Genomic DNA, 21,475 nt, shown 5'->3' on the forward strand with positions numbered 1-21,475 from the left:
TGATTATTTTAAATGTTAGAATGAAATTGTTTGCCTTCCCTTTTCTCTATCTGTGTCTCCCAGATATTAGAAATTAGAATGTGTCTAATGGCTAGAAACCATTTTTGAGCTTTTCGAATCATTAACAAAACACAAGGAGGTTCATCGGTTGGCTTCCAATTTCAACATGTTTTTGAAAACTGAAATAACTCCACAAATCTGCTAAAAACTAAATAAAAGGATTCTTCAGACGAGCTGGTTGAAAGGTACTGATGCATCCTGGAAATGAGATATCCTGCACATGCTCAAACTGCACAATCCAAAATCAGCTCACAGCGCTGGGCAAAAATCTGAGCTCCAAGCCAATGCTTTTGAGAGAGGGCAAGGCCTTCTACAAAACATTAGTAGCTGCATCAAAAGTTTAATCATGTTATTGAGAAATATGTGTCAGGTTACAAAATTTAGTTTAGGACAAAAATAGCAGAAAAAATAATTCAGAAAGGATTCACATAAAATATGTAGTAACGCTGTGAAAACAGAATGCCAGCCTTGTACATTATTTTCTTCTGAAGCGACCTATCCCTCTTTCCAGTAGATAATTTAGACAATTGGAGGTGTCAAAAATACCCCTAGTGCTCAGCCTTACCAACAGTGGTCAAATCTCTAGTGTCAAGGGAAATTAATAACATTCCTTGCAGGAAAGTTGTTAGTGACAAATATTTCATTCCACCCCAATCAGAAAAAAAATCCAAATTATGACCAAGTGCAGTATAATCAATATCATTTACAACATTTATAATTTTTTCAATCAGTGTTCAAAGAACGCATTACCTTTGCACATTGGTCACAAATACGAGCTGTATCAGGATTGAGAGATTTTCCTGATTATCATTAGTGCAATAATTGAGAAAGCCATCATCTGGGCTCAAACCAAGGTCAAAGCAGCTGAATCATAGTACAGATAAATACTATTTTTCTCCATTTGGCAAGATCAAAATGATCCCATATTTATGCATAGAAAAGATGAAACACATTTGTTCTGAAATGGCCCTAGAATGTTCCATCCTCATATCTCAGGGGAGCTTGCTTTTATAGCAATGCAGCAGAATTGCCGACACAAGCAAGAAGTCTTTCACTCAGGATTCATGCTCATTAGGGTACTGATTTGAAGCAACCAAAATTCATTCCACACAAAACCTTTTCAAAAATAGACAGACCAAAGATCTTAACTTCAACTGTCTGGATTTCTATCTAGGTTCTGGAGGATAAAGAACAATGATGCAACACTCTCTGACATTCAGATCTTGGTATAAATCTCAATTTGTTTCAATACTGTTTTTCTCATATACATAATTGAGTTAATGTTATACTAACCAAATTGAAGAGCACATCGCGGAGATCAGCCCATGTCCTGTAAGCATCTGCACTATTTTTATCTGGCATGTTTACAACATCCATGAAAATCCGTTTGTATATGTTAAAATTCTGCACACAAAAGGAAAACACTAAAATATACAAAGAATGTTCAATTTTGAGAACCTTCCTAATTTTTCAAAGATTGTCATAGGCATGTACAGGACCAAGAAAAGCTTTTAAGACTCAACTTATTAAGCACAGGCTATCAATGAGAAAACTTCATGGGCAAAATACTTGAGATCCTAACTCCTTGATGGTCTGATGGCAAAATGCACAAGCCTGCTGCCCAGGAGATTCCATGAGACGTTCATTGCATATTAACAGTAGGGTGCAGTAAGATAGCTTCTGACCAACAATATCAGGGAGCTTGGAGGCCATCCCACTGGGACTGATGCATATCACTGGGGAAACTTTGGAGGATTTTGTGAATATGGTACTGGAGAGGAGAGAAGGGTTATCATAGTTCAAAGTTTCTTTGCAAGATCCACAGGGGTACTCTTGCTGCACCTGGGAATGCAAAGCTAATTGTTACAGTAAAGGCCTCGATGACTGGCCTGTTGGGGTTTACAGAGCATAATGTCTGTGATGGATGCCCCGCCCAGTATGCCATTAATATAGTTCTCAGGTTCTATGCCACGGGGCCCTGATTTCTATTGCTACGTGGGGCTCCCACCTGAGTCAAGTATTAAAATAGCCATGGGACAGTAAAAGAGATGCAACTGCACTATTTGGATTTTAACTTCTGTTTTACCTGGTTTCTTAGCTGTAGGGAGTTAAAATTCCCTCTTCTCTTTCTGTGCCATATGTCTTGACCCAAAACTTGACTCATGTTTTCCATAACCCAAGTTACTGCTCCCACCACTGCTACCATTTAGAGGAAATTTTAGCATATCACTTCACATAATAAAGTTGTTGTAAACAACAATTGGAAATAATTTGTTAAAGAACAGAGTTCCATAGTATTCATTCATTGGCACAAACTTTTTAAAGTAGGGTGTTCACACATTGGTACAGGACATCAAATCCCTTAATATAATTAGTTTAGCCTAGCAGAATATCTAATGACATTCACTATTCACATTCAATCGGTAACACCTCATAGAAACATAGAAAACTACAGCACAAAACAAGCCCTTCGGCCCCACAAGTTATGCCGAACATATCCTTACCTTCTCGGCCTACCTATAACCCTCCATCCTATTAAGTCCCATGTACTCATCCAGGAGTCTCTTAAAAGACCCGACTGAGTTTGCCTCCACCACCACCGATGGCAGCCGATTCCACTCGCCCACCACCCTCTGTGTGAAAAACTTACCCCTAACATTTCCCCTGTACCTACCCCCCAGCATCTTAAACCTGTGTCCTCTCGTAGCAGCCATTTCCACCCTGGGAAAACGCCTCTGAGAGTCCGCCCGATCTATGCCTCTCAACATCTTATATACCTCTATTAGGTCTCCTCTCATCCTACGTCTCTCCAAGGAGAAAAGACCGAGCTCCTTCAGCCTATCCTCTTAAGACATGCCACTCAATCCAGGCAACATCCTTGTAAATCTCCTCTGCACCTTTCAATCTTTTCCACATCCTTCCTGTAATGAGGCGACCAGAACTGAGCACAGTATTCCAAGTGGGGTCTGATGAGGGTCTTATATAGCTGCATCATTATCCCCGGACTCCTAAACTCAATCCCTCGATTGATAAAGGCCAGCACACCATACGCCTTCTTAACCACCTCCTCCACCTGCAGGGCCGATTTTAGAGTCCTATGGACCCGGACCCCAAGGTCCTTCTGATCCTCTACCGTATTAAGAGTCTTTCCCTTTATATTGTACTCCTTCATCCCATTTGACCTGCCAAAATGGACCACTACGCATTTATCTGGGTTGAAGTCTTTAAATAATTTATTTTCTTAGAAATCTTAGAAACCCTACAGCACAGAAAGAGGCCATTCGGCCCATCGAGTCTGCACCGACCACAATCCCACCCAGGCCCTACCCCCATATATTTACCCACTAATCCGTCTAACCTACACATCCCAGGACACTAAAGGCAATTTTAGCATGGCCAATCAACCTAACCCGCACATCTTTGGACCTCACCAGAAGAAAGTTGAACAAATTTGCTATAATTAATCTGTGATTTCACTCACTTGTGTATTAGCTGGAGCACCGTGTTGAACATACAGATTTAAGGCCTTTTCTGAATGGCCTTCTTTGATAAGGTGTGTCACGTATAGAGCCACATACTTGTGGAGAATTTTGTAATTCTAAAATAGACAGGACAGTTCATGCAAATTTTAGTATGCTGTCACAACTATTGAAAATTCAACATAGAAAAGTGAAAAGTATTTTACTTGCTGACACAAATACATGGCTTCAACATTCTGGGGGCAATCTTACCAAAAAATTTCTAAGTGCCAAACGAGCGTGAAAACAGGAGAGAATCATGCCCATTTTTTCAGTGGACTCTCAGACACTACCTTAGGCCGCTTAGTGCAAAACAAAGAGGAAAAGTGTGATTCACGCCAGGAGGAGGAGTGGACAGAATCTATTCTCTCCAGAAAGCTGAATGCTGACAGCTAGAGGGCGCCATTGCACATGTGCCGCTTTCAGTGTTCTTTGTATCCCCAATACAATATTTCCAATTTCTTCAGTTGAAACTCATTTACATAAAGAGAATTTAACATTGTATAAACAAACCAGCACTTTTCATTTTTAAAACAAAATTCAAAATATTTAAGAAACATTCAAAGGTGCAAAAGTTATACTAATCATATGTCTGGAATTCTGATCAATAATATAGGAAATAATCTCAAACACTGTTCCTGCTCTACCTGCTTATTAGCAGTTTCAATGCATTTGTCCCATTGTCCTCGTTCAACATACATGTCAAGTGCAGCTATCACATCCACTCCAACCAGCTGAAAAAAATAATAAAAATATGAATCATATGGAATGACCACCAATCGAAACTGGATGAAACAAAGGTAAAGTTAACAGACTTAATTTCACTTCTGCCCAGTCTATAATCCCAGTCAAAAGCAGTCCATATAAAGCTGACTTCCCTTCAACCCATCTTACAGTGCTGATAATATGCTTAATATTAGCTTTAGTCATTATTTCTTTAAAATCAAAATGAGTGCAACTTTCAAGTGTAACTTTTATAATTGAAGTAACCTTTTAGCAGGGATACTAGCAAAGCATTGTAATGATTTGGTTCCTTAACAGGCCTGCCATGATCAAATGGAGCTGCCAAAAGTTTGTTACCTTCTGTGTTCTTGATATGGTGCTGTAAAACCTAAACCTTTCCCACAATTTCCTTCTTAGCTACAGAATAACACAGGCAGAATACTTAGTGCAGATCTCCAGCCATTCATTTTGCCAAGAACTCATGGCAGGGGAATTAGCCCTTGGTTATGTGTACTGGGAAGCTGCAGCATTCTCAACATAGTTTTCTGTTCTCAGGGGCCAGACCTTCTGATGCCAACAATGGCAATTACTGAGGTGTCTGCCACCATTTTGATTTAGGACCCATCAGAAGTCCTGATGCCTGCACAGGAATAGTAATTACCTGGAAACATTAAACTTCCCATGGGCACATTTGTGCTGTAAGAAGTCTCACAACACCAGGTTAAAGTCCAACAAGTTTATTTGGTAGCACAAGTCACAAGCTTTCGGAGTGCTGCTCCTTCATCAGGTGAATGGGAGTTGTGTTCACAAACAGGGCATATAAAGACACAAACTCAATTTACAAGATAATGGTTGGACCAACCATTATCTTGTAAATTGAGTTTGTGTCTTTATATGCCCTGTTTGTGAACACAACTCCCATTCACCTGATGAAGGAGCAGCACTCCGAAAGCTTGTGGTTTGTGCTACCAAATAAACTTGCTGGACTTTAACCTGGTGTTGTGAGATTTCTTACTGTGCTTACCCCAGTCCAACGCCGGCATCTCCACATTTGTGCTGCCAGGGACACTCTGCAAATGTCCAACCTTGAATTCAAGGTCAGTGACTTTGTCTACATATATGCTACTTAAGCAGATATCTACCCCAGAATTGTTGCATTGTTTAAGCTCTGGTGTAACTTGGTGATTGACAGCATGGCTCAACCCACCAGACCCTCCACACGCACCACTGCTCACTCACTCAAAAACACAAGAAATTAGAGCAGTAGATGCCCATACAGCCTGCAAACCCGCTCCGCCATTCAATACAACGACGGCTGATCTTTGACTTCAACTCTATTTTCCCACCCACTCCCTATATCCCTCCAGTCATAGAAACCAAATATTTGTCTATCCCAGCCTTAAGTATATTCAACGATGGAACATCCACAACCCTTGGAGGAACAGAATTCTAAAGATTCACAATCCTTTGAGTGAAGTAATTTCGCCTCATTTCAGTCTTAAATGATCAGCCCCTTATCCTGAGGCTGTGCCCCCATGGTTCAGATCTCCAAAAAGCAGAAACAATCTCTCAGAGGCTACCTCCCCCTGCAACCCCACCACAACAACCCCCCCCGCCACCCCCCAAAGGTGGCACAGCGCCAGGGACCCGGGTTCGATTCCCAGCTTGGGTCACTGTCTGTGTGGAGTTTGCACATTCTCCCCATGTCTGCATGGGTTTCCTCCAGGTGCTCAGGTTTCCTCCCACAGTCCGAAGGACGTGCTGTTAGGTGCATTGGCCATGCTAAATTCTCCCTCAGTGTACCCGTACAGGTGTGGAGTATGCAGACTAGGAGGTTTTCACAGTAACTTCATTGCAGTGTGAATGTAAGCCTACTTGTGACACTAATAAATAAACAAAATTATGCCCTCCAAGAATCTTGCATATTTCAATAAGATTGCCTCAGCAATTTCTTGATATGTATTCATAAGAGGCAATTTTCCTTGCTGGGATCACAATTTTTTGTTAAACTGGCCCCATGGTGTGGGGAAGGAATTAAAATCTTAAACACTTACTAAATATACATATTTCTTCAAATCTCTTCATTAACATTTTTAAAACTGCTTTCTCAAAAAAAATTCAGACTCCAGTTCTAACCTTCGAAGCAAATATTTCTCAGGTAGTTAGACATAAAACAAAGATACAGATGATGTCCAATAATAAGCAATGTCATGCCAGTTTTCTTCGCAAATCAAAATGAAATTCTTACTGAATCCACTTTGCCTTGATTTTTCAAATGTTCCTTATAGCATTGATCAACGTAGTCTTCATATCTGGATAAAATGATGCAAGAAAGAAAGTACTTTTAAAGTGACCCAAAGAATTCACAAAGAATGATTGGCCTTTAAAGTGTAGTCACTGGTGTTTTGTATATAAATGCAACAGCCAATTTTCACAGAGCACAGCTTCATTAATTACAATTAAATGTCTGAAAATCGAAGGGGAGGGGTCAATTGGACACAAAGCAAACTCTGATGGTATTTTTACGTTTGCGTGAACAAACTGAAAATAACAGCTTTGACAATGTAGCGTTCCCTTCAGCTTTCTAGATGTTGGGGGCTACATTTGTTTGTGTAGCTCCGGTTCAAAGCAGCAATACACAGACTATGTTGGTTCCCTGGGTGCAGACAGTGGGCCACAACCTGCATGGCCTGCAGCATTGTCTGCTCATGGGGAAATTGATATTGTGAGCAAAGCACCACCAGTAGCAATACTATGCAAACAAATTTTTCCCCCTTACGTGTTCCAGTCTTAGAGTGGAACTTCAGTCTGTAAACTCTGGTGGCTCAGTGGAGCCAAAGGCACTTTTGTAGAAAAATATGTAAGACCATAAGACATAGGAGCAGAATTAGGCCACTCGGCCCATCGAGTCTGCTCCGCCATTCAATCATGGCTGCTTTTTTTCTCATCTCCATTCTCCTGCCTTTTCCCCATAACCCCTGATCCCCTTATCAATCAAGAACCTACCTTTCTCTGTCTTAAAGACACTCAGTGACCTGGCCTCCACAGCCTTCTGCGGCAAAGAGTTCCACAGATTCACCGCTCTCTGGCTGAAGAAATTCCTCCTCATCTCTGTTTTAAAGGATCATCCCTTTAGCCTGAGATTGTGCCCTCTGGTTCTAGGTTTTCCTACTAGTGGAAACATCCTCTCCACGTCCACGCTATCCAGGCCTTGCAGTATCCTGTGAGTTTCAATGAGATCCCCCCCCTCATCCTTCTAAACTCCAACGACTCCAGACCCAGAGTCCTCAACTGTTCCTCATACGACAAGCTCTTCATTCCAGGGATCATTCTTGTGAACTTCCTCTGGACCCATTCCAAGACCAGCACAGCCTTCCTTAGATACAGGATCCAAAACTGCTCACAATACTCCAAATATGTAACCTTCATTTATTTTAATATATTGATACAGTTACAAAAATAAACTACCTTCAGGATTAAGCTAAGTTTTTGAAAACCTTTTTTGACCAGCTTGTATTTTTTTATAAAATTCATTCATGGGATGTGGGCATCATTGGCTAGGCCAACATTTATTGCCCATCCTTAATTGCCCTGGTGGTGGTGATTTGCTTTCTTCAACTGGGGCAATCTATGTGGTGTACGCACACTCACAGTGCTGTTAAGGAGGGAGTTCTGGGATTTTGACCTAGCAACAGTGAACAGCGATATATTTCCAAGTCAGGATGATGTGTGACCTGGAGAGGAACTTTCAAGTGGTGGCGTTCCCATCTGTTTGCTGCCCTTGCCTTTCTATCAAGATGGTGGTGGTTGTGGTTTAGAAGGTACTGCCTCAGGACCCTTGGTGAATTCCTGGACTGCATTTAGCTCCCATAAGCAAGAACAAAGTATACATCAATCCTTGCGTGGCGACTCCTTGTGAGGTATCCCCAGCATACCCTCTAATTCCATCTCTTATTCCTGTTCTGCGCTCTTAAAACTGACCTCTAATTCTTCTATTAAGCTGATCTTTCTCTTCACCTTACCTGTAACTGCAACACTATATTCTGCACTCTATCCTTTCCTTCTCCCCTATGTACTCTATGAACGGTATGTTTTGTCTGCATTGCACAAGAAACAGTACCTTGTACTGTATCCCAATATATGTGATAATAACAAAAGTTGAATTTAGTACAACGCTTCTATGCAGCAATACAGAAATACATTAAAGTCAGAATTCCAGTAAAAAGTTAAAATTTGGAATATATACAGCATGTATTTTTCTTTTTGCTTTCCAAGGGACAATATTTGAAAATTAAAAAGCTGGTAACAATAACTGTTGCAGAGAAAAAGAAATACACTATTTTGTAAGTTATTGTCCAATTTAAACATATAGCTTAAAATACAAGATACCACTGAGATTTATGGGATCAACAAGATAAACAAACGTTGGAAAACCAAATAACAAATGTAAAAGACAATAGAAAGAAATGGAGAATGTGTTTCAAAAATAATGCACTATTTGTTGATATGAATTTGGACCAGACTTATATATATATATTTTTTAAGATCTCATTAAAATGTTGTCTTCTATGTGGGTACTGCAGATCAATAACTATATGGAGTATCGTGTCTGTATGGCTCCACAACATTTCTACTCATTGAAAAAAGCACAAAATATCAGGCTCAAAGTGCTACAAATCTGTTAATTCAAACTCCATAATATACAACATGAAAACATTTTAATATTTTCTACAATCTTAAGCCTCACTTAATGGGATAGCTGTGGATTACAGAATTTAATAGATGTAATCTTATCTCTGAACTCAGATGAATATCAACCTAATTGAACTTTGCTCTCAAGGGAAAGACTTCTACTTATTTATAATCAATTGCCATAAAATCGAGAAGTGGTTTATTTCATTAAACTGAACCTCTTGATGAGATTATTGTCTTCTGATCAGTCTAGAGTACTCTGGGCTGATATATGGCAACTTAGAAAGTTGTTACCTGGGATCAAGCTCCTTTGCTACACGTTTGGCTTTGTTCCATTCTTCCCCTCCTATGAAACAGTCAATGGCTTCTTTAATGAGATCCAGATTAAGGTACAATTCAGCTGCCTGGAAAAAATCACAGCATCACAATATAATTAAATAACAATAATTGTCAAGATTACTGTCTGAAAAATGGTTCATGATATGTTGCATTATATTGATTAACTTAAGTTTGCAAGAGACCAGAGTTCCCAGTGTGATATCACATTTAAAAAGAGTTGAACTAATTACACACAAGTGATAAAAATACAAAATGCATGATGTTTGATTGGATTCACAAGTTGGTTGAATATGATACTGAAATTGTAGCTATTTGGTATTATATTTATTCCAATTTTTAAACTTTAAAAAATAATTATAGTTAAAAAATGAAATAAATGCTGGAACTACTTTAAAAAATACATGGGGAAAAGAGATAGAATTATGTTAGTTGGGCTGAGCACATAGATCTTTCAGAAGATGCAGCTTTTGCCTCAAAGTTTTCCCCACGTCGTGTACAGTGGCACATGCAAATTAGGGCCAACTAACGAACTTGCATCATGAGTCCTTTGTTTGTAGGTGTCCTTATTTTCAAAATACCAATCATATGCCTAGTAAGCTGGATGAACCAAATACTCTGGGACTGTTCACATCTCCTGCAGTATTTCTTCTTTTTAATTGTCCTTACCTGGGATTGTGCCCAATTCTGGATACCTGTTTTAAGTTATAAAGGGATCTGGCAATTCCCAAACTATCTGTAGTTCATAGTCTGCAATTGCCTGTAGTTTCATGGGGCAGTCTGTACTTATTTGAGAGTCCAGTTTTTGGGAATGTGTGGTTGCACAGGTTTCACTGCATTTAATTCTCTGTAAATTGTTTGATTGCAGTTCATATTTTATTGATTTTTAAAATGTCACATATAATGCTGCACAATTACAGGTGGATTAAAGAGTTTCCTATGGGAAATAGGATAAACACTTCCCATAAAATGGGTTGGTTGGTGATAAATTCATGCAAATTTTACACCCTACTTGATTTGTCAAAAATTTTAAACATGTCTTGATTTCTATTTAAGATTTTATGGTACATATCACAGTCAAGAGTTTACCTAACAGTCTTTTTGAATATAAAAGAAGCTGTTCCTGTGATCAAAGTAGCATTTTAAAGAATAGAGAAGAGGCTTTGGAAGTTGTTCTTGCTTGTATGTAATTCAGTGGCCAGAGATGTTCTTTTGATTTTAAAAGGGAAACATTTTGACAGCTATAGTTAAAGATTTCTTTGGTTACAACAGTGTTTTATCAAAATAAAAGTAATGTCTATGACCAACATTTAATTCTACAAATGGTAACGTTTCCCTATCATAACGTACACTATTAATATTCTACTTTCATATTTGCAGCTAAAGGAGAAGAACAGGATATTTCTCTGGAATTGTCCAAGAACTGTGTTGACTACATTTTCCAGGTAAAATCCTCTTCTTAAAAATTGGTGGACTGTCAATTGAACCAAACATTTTTTGTTAATCCTTCATTTTTAGGAAGGCCAGGATACTGAAGGATGATGCAAGTACTGAGTGAAATTCTGCTCACATCTCTCCCCATTTCCCTTTTAAAATCAGCAGAACACCTCTTAGCCAATGAATTACACAAAAGCAAGAACAACTTTCAAAGCTTTTTCCTATTCTTTAGAGCATCACTTTGATCATAATTTTTCAACTCTTGAAGGTGATATTGCTTTGATTTAGTGCTAGATCTGCTACATCAGAATTTATAATGCTCCAATTAATAATCTAATTTAGTATTTCCTGAAATTACCTCTGCTTGCACAGAATCAAATTTAGACAGAAAGTAGCTACTGCAGTCTGGACTAAATACTATGAATTAAATTTATAGATTTATAAAGATGTGAAAGTAGGATAAGATATTTGATCCAGATGTCTCTTTTTCTAACACCATGTTATATTGCTATGTACCAAAACTATTGAACAATCAGAGTTCACGGAAGGAGTGTTCAACGCGGTTCAATGGGCTGATAATCAGCTCGGAAATCATTCCATCAGTTCCCCTTACTATTCCCCAAGGGGTAGAAAACAGTGTGGGTGTGAAGATATGCTATATAAAAAAAGAAATCAAAGTTAAAGGAGGATGGAATGCGTCCCAGGGTACTAAAAGAGTTGGCGGGGGGAAATAGCAAATGTACTCGTAATTTATCAAAATTCGCTGGACTCTGGGCAGTTCCGGCACATTGGAAAGCAGCAAATGTGACGCCATTGTTTAAAAAGGGAGGTAGAGAAAAGGCAGGTAACTCTAGGCTGGTTAGCTTAACTTCTGTAGTGGAGAAAATGCTTGAATTTATCATCAAGGAAGAAATAGCGAGACACGTGGATAGTAATTGTCCCATTGGGAAGATGCAGCATGGGTCCACGAAAAGGTCATGTTTAACTAATTTACTGGAATTCTTTGAGAATATTACATCGGGGAACCAGTGGATGTGGTGTATCTGGGTTTCCAGAAGGCATTCGACAAGGTGCCGCACCAAAGATTGCTGCATAAGATAAAGGTGCACTGTGTTACAGGTAATGTATTAGCATGGATAGAGAATTGGTTAACGAACAGAAAGCAAAGAGTGGGGATAAATGGGTGCTTTCTGGTTGCCGATCAGTGACTAGTGGTGTGCCTCAGGGATCAGTGTTGGGACCACAATTGTTTACAATTTACATAGATGATTTGGAGTTGGCAACCGAGTGTAGTGTTCAAGTTCGCAGATGACACTAAGATGAGTGGTAGAGCAAAGTGTGCAGAGGACACAAAGTCTGCAAAGGGATTTAGATATTTTAAGTGAGTGGGTAAGGCTTTGGCAGATGGAGTACAATGTTGGTAAATGTGAGGTTATCCATTTTGGTAGGAATAACAGCAAAATGGACTATTATTTAAATGGTAAAAAATTGCAGCATGCTGCTGTGCAGAGGGACCTTGGTGTCCTTGTGCATGAATCACAAAACGTTTACAGGTACAGCAGGTAATTAAGGCGGCAAATGGAATTTTGTCCTTCATTGTTAAAGGGGTGGAGTTTAAAAACAGGGAGGTTTTGGTGCAGCTGTATAAGGTGCTGGTGAGGCCGTACCTGGAGTACTGCAGACAGCTTTAGTCTCCTTACTTGAGAAAGGATTTACTGGCACTGGAAGGGGTGGAGGAAATTCACTAGGTTGATTCCGGAGTTGAGAGTTGGTTTATCAGGAGAGACTGAGTAGGCTGGAACTATACTCATTGGAATTTAGAGATATGAGGGGGGATCTTATAGAAACGTACAAGATCATGAAGGGAATAGAAAAGATAGAAGCAGGGAGGTTGTTTCCACTTGCGGGTGAAACTATAACTAGGGGGCACAGCCTCAAAGTAAGAGGGAGCAGATTTAGGACTGAGTTGAGGAAGAACTTCTTCACCCAAAAGGTTGTGAATCTGTGGAAGTCCCTGCCCAGTGATGCAGTTTTTAATGCAAAGATAGATTCTTGAACAGTAAAGGAATTAAGGAATGGTGAGCGGGCGGGTAAGTGGAGCTTAGTCCACGAAAAGGTCAACCTGATCTTACTGAAGGACGGAGATGGCTCGGTGAGCCAAATAGCCTACTCCTAGTTCTTATGTTCTAATGAGAAGGAAATCCCATGAGAAATACCTCCAACACAAAGCATTCCATTAACAAAAGGTGCATTAAGTGCAGCGATCCTTATTTTGTTAGCAGATCACCACATACCATTGATAATCAGGGGGGCATCTGTCTATTTGCCAAATCATGTAATTTCTACCAAGATTTCTTTTTACTCATTTTTGGTATGACAGTGTTGCTAGAAAGGCCAGCATTTATTGCCTAGCCTAAGTTGTCTCTCTTGAGCAGTTTGATATAACAGAGTGGCTTGTTAGGCCAAGAGGGCATTTCAGAATCAATCCTTTCCTTCCCTAAAGGAAATAAATTAACTGGTTAGGCTTTTGTTACAATTTCATAGTTTTAAGGTTAATTTTATTGATACCAGCCTTTTAAAAAACTCAGTTCAAATTCACATGGGATTCGAACATTCACTCTCTGGATTATTAATATAGTATCCTCACTATTGTACTATTATACCAATGATGGGTTGGTTACAATGGAAACCGAAAAGGGAAATGCCGATACATGGAGACCTATTAGCATCTAAAAGAGAAAATCTGTTAATGTTTCATGTAGAGATCCTTTGTCCTTACTAATGAAGGAATGCCATCCAAAATACTAACCTATCTTTTCTCTTTCAGATATTGACAGATATACTGAGCATTCCTAGCATTTTCTGATTTGAGTGAAATGTTACTTCAGCATGTATAAGAGAATCAAAATAATTTAGATTAATTCAAATCCATACCGCACTGTATTTCTGTATTTCAATCAGCCGAGGACCAAGTGTCTGAATCACCTCAAGCGTTTTTTCTTGATTTAAGAACTTGATGGACAATTCAGCAGCCTGGAATGCAAAGAACCCATTAATATTTGTGTGAGGCCTTGTGAAAAATATTACACTCCAAAAATATGAAAGATAGTCAGGCACAGACTTTAGACTTATAACTTCACAATATTTTGCTACATAAATAGCCAGGCAAGAAATTCGGACAGATTCATTACTTCAGAAACTGAAAAGTAAAAGGGATAGTCAAAAAAAAAAAATTGTAAATGCTCTAAAGCTGAAACAAAGTAGAAAAGATTGGAAACACTGGGCCCTATTTTACCATTTTGATTCTAAGTGCTGGATGGACTTGAAACTGGGCGGCACGGTAGCACAGTGGTTAGCACTGCTGCTTCACAGCTCCAGGGTCCTGGGTTCGATTCCCGGCTCGGGTCACTGTCTGTGTGGAGTTTGCACATTTTCCTCGTGTCTGCGTGGGTTTCCTCTGGGTGCTCCGGTTTCCTCCCACAGTCCAAAGATGTGCGGGTTAGGTTGATTGGCCAGGTTAAAAAATTGCCCCTTAGAGTCCTGGGATATGTAGGTTAGAGGGATTAGCGGGTAAAATATGTGGGGGTAGGGTCTGGGTGGGATTGTGGTCGGTGCAGACTCGATGGGCCGAATGGCCTCCTTCTGCACTGTAGGGTTTCTATGATTTCTATGTTTCAGATCCGACTTTTAGACCCATTCTGAGGTACTCTGCCTGCAAAAATATCAGAGAGTCCAAATCGCGCTGCACAAGCCTGTGGGCGGGGCTTAACGCACCCGAAACCCTACAGTTCCGATCAGCGCCTCCAACTGCGCATTTGCAGAAAAAAAAGATAGAATGCCGCTCCCCTGCCACATCTCTCCCAGGGCGGTTAGTGCTTCCCCCTGGCCCCCACAGAATTTGCCCTACCCCCCCAACATTACTAACCCCCTTATCCCCCCACCCCCTCTGCCACCCAGATTGATTGCAGCCCCCCCCCCCCCCCCCCCCCCACTGATCTCGGGCAAAATGATCCACCCTCCCCCCCCCCGCCCCCACTGATCTCAGGCAAAACGATCCACCCTCCCCCTTCCCCCCCCACCGATCTCAGGCAGAATGGCAGAGGACCCCACATCTACCCCCACTGATCTCGGGTGTAGTGGCAAGGGACCCCTCTTCCCCCCCCCCCCACTGATCATAGGCAGAATGACAGTGGACCCATCTCCCCCCCCACCGATCTCAGGAAGAGTGGCAGCGGACCCCCCTTCCCCACCACTGATCACAGGCAGAGTGGCAATGGACCCATCTTCTTCCCCCACCCCACTGATCTCAGGTAGAGTGGCAGAGGAACCCCCTTTCCCCCCCCCCCCCCCTACTGATCACAGGCAGAGAGCAAGCGGACGCTCGGCACTTACCTCCTCACTAACCCTCACTGATGGAGCATCCGAATTGAACTTATATGGAGCATGTCTGTTTCGCACCGATTCCAAATGGGTGAACGTGGTGGTAAAGGGGGAGTGTCAGTAAAATTGGGCGTGCAGCTCATTAAGTCAATTTAAATGCATGCAAATACATTTAAATGGCTGTCATGCCCATTTTGGGCGCGTCCCGATCGTGGCCATTTTCGAGCCTTGGTAAAGGGGGGGAACCAGCACGGAGACGGGCGCGGATCGCACTACTCGCCTGACTTTACCAAGTTTTTGCGCCCGAAAACGGATGCAACGCGATGGTAAAATTGGGCCCACTGAGTAAATCAAACATCATCAGTGAACAATTAAGTTTAAATTATTCGGTTGCCATCACTATTCCTTTCCGTCCTTCTCTTTCTGATGAAGTGATTGACCATGTTAGAATTAATGGGCAGAATTATGCCAAAACTGCACAGAGAGAAAAGCTGTGGGAAACGCACCAGTTTCTTGGATGCCCTTTCTTGCCTGATTTAACAGCACTCTGTAATATCAGAGTGCTGGCAACGATCACACAGCCAACTGGAGGGTTTTCTAAAGGCTGCCCTGAACACAAAGTTAAAGACCCCACCGCCTGCCCACCCCCATTTCATGCTGGCGTGATGTCACACCCATACTACGGCGTAAAGCCGTTTAATGACATTAAATGTGCTTAAAATCATGTAACTCAGGTTCACCTTTTTGGGTGATCGTGTGCTGAAATCTTGCCGGCACTGATCCCATCATGACCCTCTCATGAGATTTTGCAGCCATTACAGTATTTGCACCCATGGTGAACAGGCCTGCTGAATTCCATCCAATGGGTCATGCTCATTAATTTCAGTTACTTAGCTTCTGTGATTACTGCACTTTACAACAATGTGACACATCTTAAATCTACCACATACATGTAAACCTTTAAAACAGTGACAATGTCACCTGAGGAAATGTTTAAAATAACTTTTGGTGTTGGTTTTCATTTTGTTTCCTGCCATGGACTCAATGGGTTGTAAATGACTATTTCTGGTGGTTAGACAACTACTCATTCATCAAACTGAACAATGTACTAAAAAGAATGCAGTTGTATGATTGTGGATAAGCTTTCTGCACTTGCTGGGAGTACTTTAAAATTTAAAAGTCTCAAAACCAATGATATTTGTTGTAGTAATTAGTATTAGTGATTAGTAAAGCAGCCATTCACCACTGTAATGATTTTTCCATGGAAGATACTTGTAGCCAACTAGAGGTCTGGTATTAGGCTTCCGGTCGCCTGGAGAACATTTTGAAAGGAAATAACTATTGGACCCGCTTCAAGCAGGAGTTGTTCCCCTTGATGCAAATACAACATTTGAAGCACATATCTCACCTTCATCCAGCACTTCTCCATCAGAGCCAGATTATTTGTCTCTTTGACTTTAAGGTAACATTCCACAGCCCTGACATATTCTCCAGATTGCTCCCATTCTCTGGCCTGTTCAACTATTCCTTCTACTCCCCTGTGAGGCACAATTATGAAATCGAGAAAAGTTAAATCAACAAAATAGAAAATATGTTAACGCCTAAATAAACATGCTTTACAGGGCATGATACAAGCTGCTTGTGCTCCATAATCATATAATAGAGTTGTGAACGAGTGCAGAAAATCAATACATTTATAATTTTGTAAAATATATTAATTACATCAACTTCGACTTCTGCTCATCATAAAAATTGCCAGCAAGTTCCTTGATTGAACCATGTATGTGAAGAAGTATATATAATGAAGAACAATCACTGCATGGGCAACGCATTCTTTTATGAAATATGCATGTTCCTAAGAAGCATGCAAAGTCTACAAGGGTGCAATCTGGACCAGGAACTTCATCCTAGAACTTGCTAAAGACGCTAACTCTATAAGTAGTTATTTTTATACTTTTTATAAATTTTATAACACCTTATTTATGTTGAATATTCTGTAGGCAAGTCAGAAGGCTACCTGCTGAATAATTTCCAGCTTGAACCAAACTAGTCACTTGTACATATATGAGGCGGAGGATCACTGGCAAAGGGCTTCTTCGACAGTTTAGGAACATTCGGCAACTTGACACAGATAGGATTCACCTTAATACGGCTACTGAACTGTTGAAGATTTCTGCAGCTGGTGGGCATCCAATGAGATATTATGACTGTTTTATATTTTCAATTACTTTACCATTTAACCAAAGGTAGAAATGGAAAAATCAAGTGGAGTCAAATGAGGGAAGGTAGAGAAAAATATCAGTAGTGGGGTTTCCCATGACTATTCTCACTTATATCTCAGTTCTGAGTATCATTACCAAAGGCCTTCAAACAAATCACTATCAATTCAATCAGCAATAGATGATAGTAAAACCAGAAGGAAAAATTACAACATTAATTTTTCCCTCTCAGGGCATTTATAACCAACACTTGCATAGCAAAAAAAAAAATCCTACTTTATGGATTCTTCTTCCCAATACTCAATTATATCCTGTTTATTTGTTTTTACAACCATGAAACTGGTAATAATTTTTGTAATTACAAATAGAAACATTTTCACTTTATAAAGATATTTGCTCACTTTGTTCCCTTTTTAATTGTTTCCTGTTCATATTCTTCCTGGAGTTGTTCCAGTTTGTTAGGGATATATTCTTTACAAATTCTAATTGCATCACTCCACATTGCGATTTCCTGTAACAAATTCAGTAAAAATGGTTCAAACACTTCGAAAATACCATTTTCAGTTTTTATTTATTTTTGGTCTCAGCTGTGGTTCAGCTGGGAGCACCAATGTCTCGGAGTCAGAAGGTTGTGGACTCGAGCCCTAATGAGCACAAAAGTCTAGGGGGACATTTCAGTGCAATACTGAGGGAGGGCTGCACAGTTGGAGGTGCCATCTTTCAGATGCAATGTTCAAGTGAGGCCCTGCCTGTCTTCTCAACTGGATGTAAAAGATCCCATCCTCTATTCTAAGAGCTGGATGACTATTTATTTCTCAATGAGACTCCCAAAAAACAACAGATTATCTGGCTATTACCATTTTTCTGTTTGTGGGAACTTGCAATTCACAAATTGGCTGTCACCAATTTATAACAGTAACTACACTTCAAAAATACTTCACTGGCTGCAAAGCACTTTGGAGCATCCTGTAGTCAGGAAAAATACTTTTTTTATATGCAAATCTTTCCTTTTTTTGTTAAATAAGCCACATCCTTCTGTTTGCTGGATAAATCTTTGTGCCAGTTCTTCACACACTGGAAACATGCAGAATCTTAAATTCTCAAAGTTAAGTTAAGGAAAGAATATTTACACATGAAACACGGGGCGGATGAGGTTTCCAGAAGGAAAATCTCCATTGGCCTCGGGCAGGATTTTATGATGTTGCCAGAGCGAGGCCTTAAAATCCTGCCCATTATCCTTTACCAATGGGACTTCCAGAGTTACCTCTGTCATAAGCCCTTGGCACTCCCAGCTATATTTCAATACAGTTTTCAATGACAAAACAGAGACGACAGAAAGTATTCTGACCTTGTAATATTTGACAGCCAATTCTGGTCTTTGAGCCCGCAGAAGGAAAGCCTCAGCCTTTTGATATTCCTTCAGGTCAAAGGCAAAGCGTGCCTGGCCAACCAGAACATCAGCTACACTGTCTGAGTCATGAGCCTCCGCCACCCTTTGGGCTGCATCCCAATCCTGATTATGTACATACCTTTCAAAAGTAAACTGAATGTTAAAACTACAGAAAAGTATAAATATCAGTTTACATAATCAGTTATCCAACAAAAGAAAAGACTCACATGAGGACAGCCTCCTTCGACTTTCCTGCTTTAACAAATTCAATTTCAGCCTCTTGAAATTTACCCTACAATCATGAAATATGATAAATTTAGCATTGAAAAATTGGCAGAAATTAACATTCCTTCAGTATGTTCCTGCATTTATCAGTTTATCATTTCTTCAAATGAAGTGTTTCCGTTCATTTGTACCAGATTTGTAACTATTTTTGAAATGGTTGATTGGTCTGTAGATAAGAAAGGAAAATGGAATACCTCTTTGCTTCCTTCCTATTACACTGGTTTCATATGCTTTCAATTTATTTCCACAACAATAGTTTCTGATGCTATATGATCAAAAGTTTAAGAAAAACACCAATAAACTGCAAGTACCATAGTTCTGGTACTAAGATGTGGATTTAACCCAGAAATAAAAATAAAGGGATGTTGGTTTCCTCTCACCAATGGCTAATAAGTTATTAGCACATTAATCATAGATAAACCATGCCCAATTCCTAGTACCCATGTGTCAACAAACTTCAAAAAACAGGAAAAAGACAGCAATTAAATGTTAATGTTAAATAACTTGGGACTTTTAAAATCTCTTTGTAATCTTATCTGACAGAAATTACAAAACTTTATTCAACCAACTGATTTACAGCACTAGATCAAACCCTTTATACCATATCGCCATGTTGACAAATATACAAACACAATCACAAATGGGACTCAGCTATGCTAGTGGTCCTGAAATTAATTGAATATCTGAAAAGAATAATCACCATTTACCTCATCTTCCAAATACATAGCATGCTTGAGATGTATATCTGGGATTTTATTTTTCATAGACAACCGTGACAGTTCAAAAGCAAAGTCGAAAGAGCTGAAACAGAATTTTGCCATAGTGTAAGTGAATATTGCACATGTATCTGCATGGTTTCTTGATATTCCATAAAAACTATTAATTGCAATAAATAAGCTGAATTTTGGAATCACAGAAATTTACAGCACAGGTTATTATGTTTATCACATCTGTGCTGGCTTTTTGAAAGAGCTAGCGACTTAATCCCATTTCCCCCATACTTATTTTGTGTGCTTTTTTCAAATATTTATTCACTGTCCTTGTATATGTGATTATGGATTCTGATTTCACCACTATTTTTGGTTGGGCATTTCCAATCCCAATAACCTATTACATTAAAAAAATCTTCTGACCTCTCTTTGATGATCTTTAAATTTATATAAATTCACAGCCTCTACCTACAATTCACCTCATCAAAACCTGACAATACTGAACAGCTTTAATGGATCTCCTCTTAAGCATCTTTGCCCTAATGAAAGTAATCCAGTTTTGCTCATTTCTCCTCATAACTGAAGCCTCTTATTCCTGGCATTGGACTGAATCTCTTTTGCACCTTTTCCACCCTATCATTTCGCTGAAAGCACCCAAAAGAGAGCACAATATTCTAACTGCTGTCTAACCAATAATTTGTATAAGCCACTTTGCTTTTATACTCGGTGCCTTCATCTGTAAAACATAGAATTCCATATTCCTTTTTTTCATAAAAGCACATCTTTATCAACTCATTCTTCTATTCTTAGGTTTACATATTTAAGCTCGAACTCACTCTGCCCCACTGTTCAGTTTTAAAGTTTTGCCCTTTTGTGTAGATTTCTTCACTTATTTCTCCTCTCAAAATACAATCGCTCACATCCTACGCATTAAATTTCATTGGACATCTATCCTGTTCTCTCATCATTGCATTACATTCTCCCTCTTCCAAACAAATATCAGCTCAAAGACATAGGGGTGAATTTTCCTGTTCCGCCCACCACGGGAATCATAGCGGGCAAGGGGCGAACCATGGAAAGGTCTGTTGACCTCAGGCGGGATTCTGAGGTTTTGGGGCGAGCGCTGTCAGAAAATCCCACCCATGCATTCTGATACCTCCTGAGTATATGTCAGAGGGAGTCACACATGGTGATACACAGAACTGTGCATAATCAGAAGGAATTTCTAGGTCAACAGTTCTTGAGCAGAGTGTCAAGAGGCATCTTCCCTTAGGGAAGTGCCTTGCAACCCAGATCTCACTGGTCCTGCTTCTAAAAGGAGGATAGGTTGCCCAAGTGACCTGCATGTGAAAATGTGTTTACCAATTATCAAGAGCACTTTGCTCCAAAGCCTCATGATTTTTCGTAGAATCATAGGGCCCGATTTTACCAAAGCTTTGCACCCATTTTCGGGCGCGAAATCGCAATAAAGTTGGGCGCTGGGCCTATACCGCGATCTGCACCCGATTCCGAGCTGATCGCGGCTTTACCGACACCCGATTCGGGCGCGGGTCCCAGCCTGCGCCCGAATCGTGCGGCCCGATGATTTAAATGCATTTGCATGCATTTAAATCGACTTAATGAACCGCGCGCCCAACCCTACCGCCAAATCCCACTTTACCGTCTTCTGGCCCATTCCACATCCGCGCTGTAAGCGACCTGCAAAATAATAGTCTGAAGTCGTCG

General features: G+C 40.1%; 1 protein-coding gene across 2 annotated transcripts in view; it reads right to left on the reverse strand.

Annotated features, from left to right (window-relative positions):
* The window catches only part of ift172 (intraflagellar transport 172), a 109,257-nt gene that overhangs the window by 17,641 nt on the left and 70,141 nt on the right, over positions 1-21,475 (reverse strand). The window contains exons 31-41 of one of the 2 annotated variants that reach the window (XM_078212954.1): positions 19,748-19,841; positions 18,983-19,047; positions 18,714-18,894; positions 17,767-17,876; positions 16,555-16,684; positions 13,701-13,799; positions 9,288-9,397; positions 6,550-6,613; positions 4,226-4,312; positions 3,542-3,658; positions 1,354-1,464 (exon numbers count right to left, since the gene is read on the reverse strand). In XM_078212954.1, coding sequence (XP_078069080.1) covers positions 1,354-1,464; positions 3,542-3,658; positions 4,226-4,312; positions 6,550-6,613; positions 9,288-9,397; positions 13,701-13,799; positions 16,555-16,684; positions 17,767-17,876; positions 18,714-18,894; positions 18,983-19,047; positions 19,748-19,841 — 1,168 coding nt within the window. The remainder of the gene's footprint in view (positions 1-1,353; positions 1,465-3,541; positions 3,659-4,225; positions 4,313-6,549; positions 6,614-9,287; positions 9,398-13,700; positions 13,800-16,554; positions 16,685-17,766; positions 17,877-18,713; positions 18,895-18,982; positions 19,048-19,747; positions 19,842-21,475) is intronic. The other variant, XM_078212955.1, reaches the window with a different exon arrangement.

This window comes from Mustelus asterias, chromosome 5, assembly GCF_964213995.1.
Source record: "Mustelus asterias chromosome 5, sMusAst1.hap1.1, whole genome shotgun sequence".
NCBI lineage: Eukaryota > Metazoa > Chordata > Chondrichthyes > Carcharhiniformes > Triakidae > Mustelus > Mustelus asterias.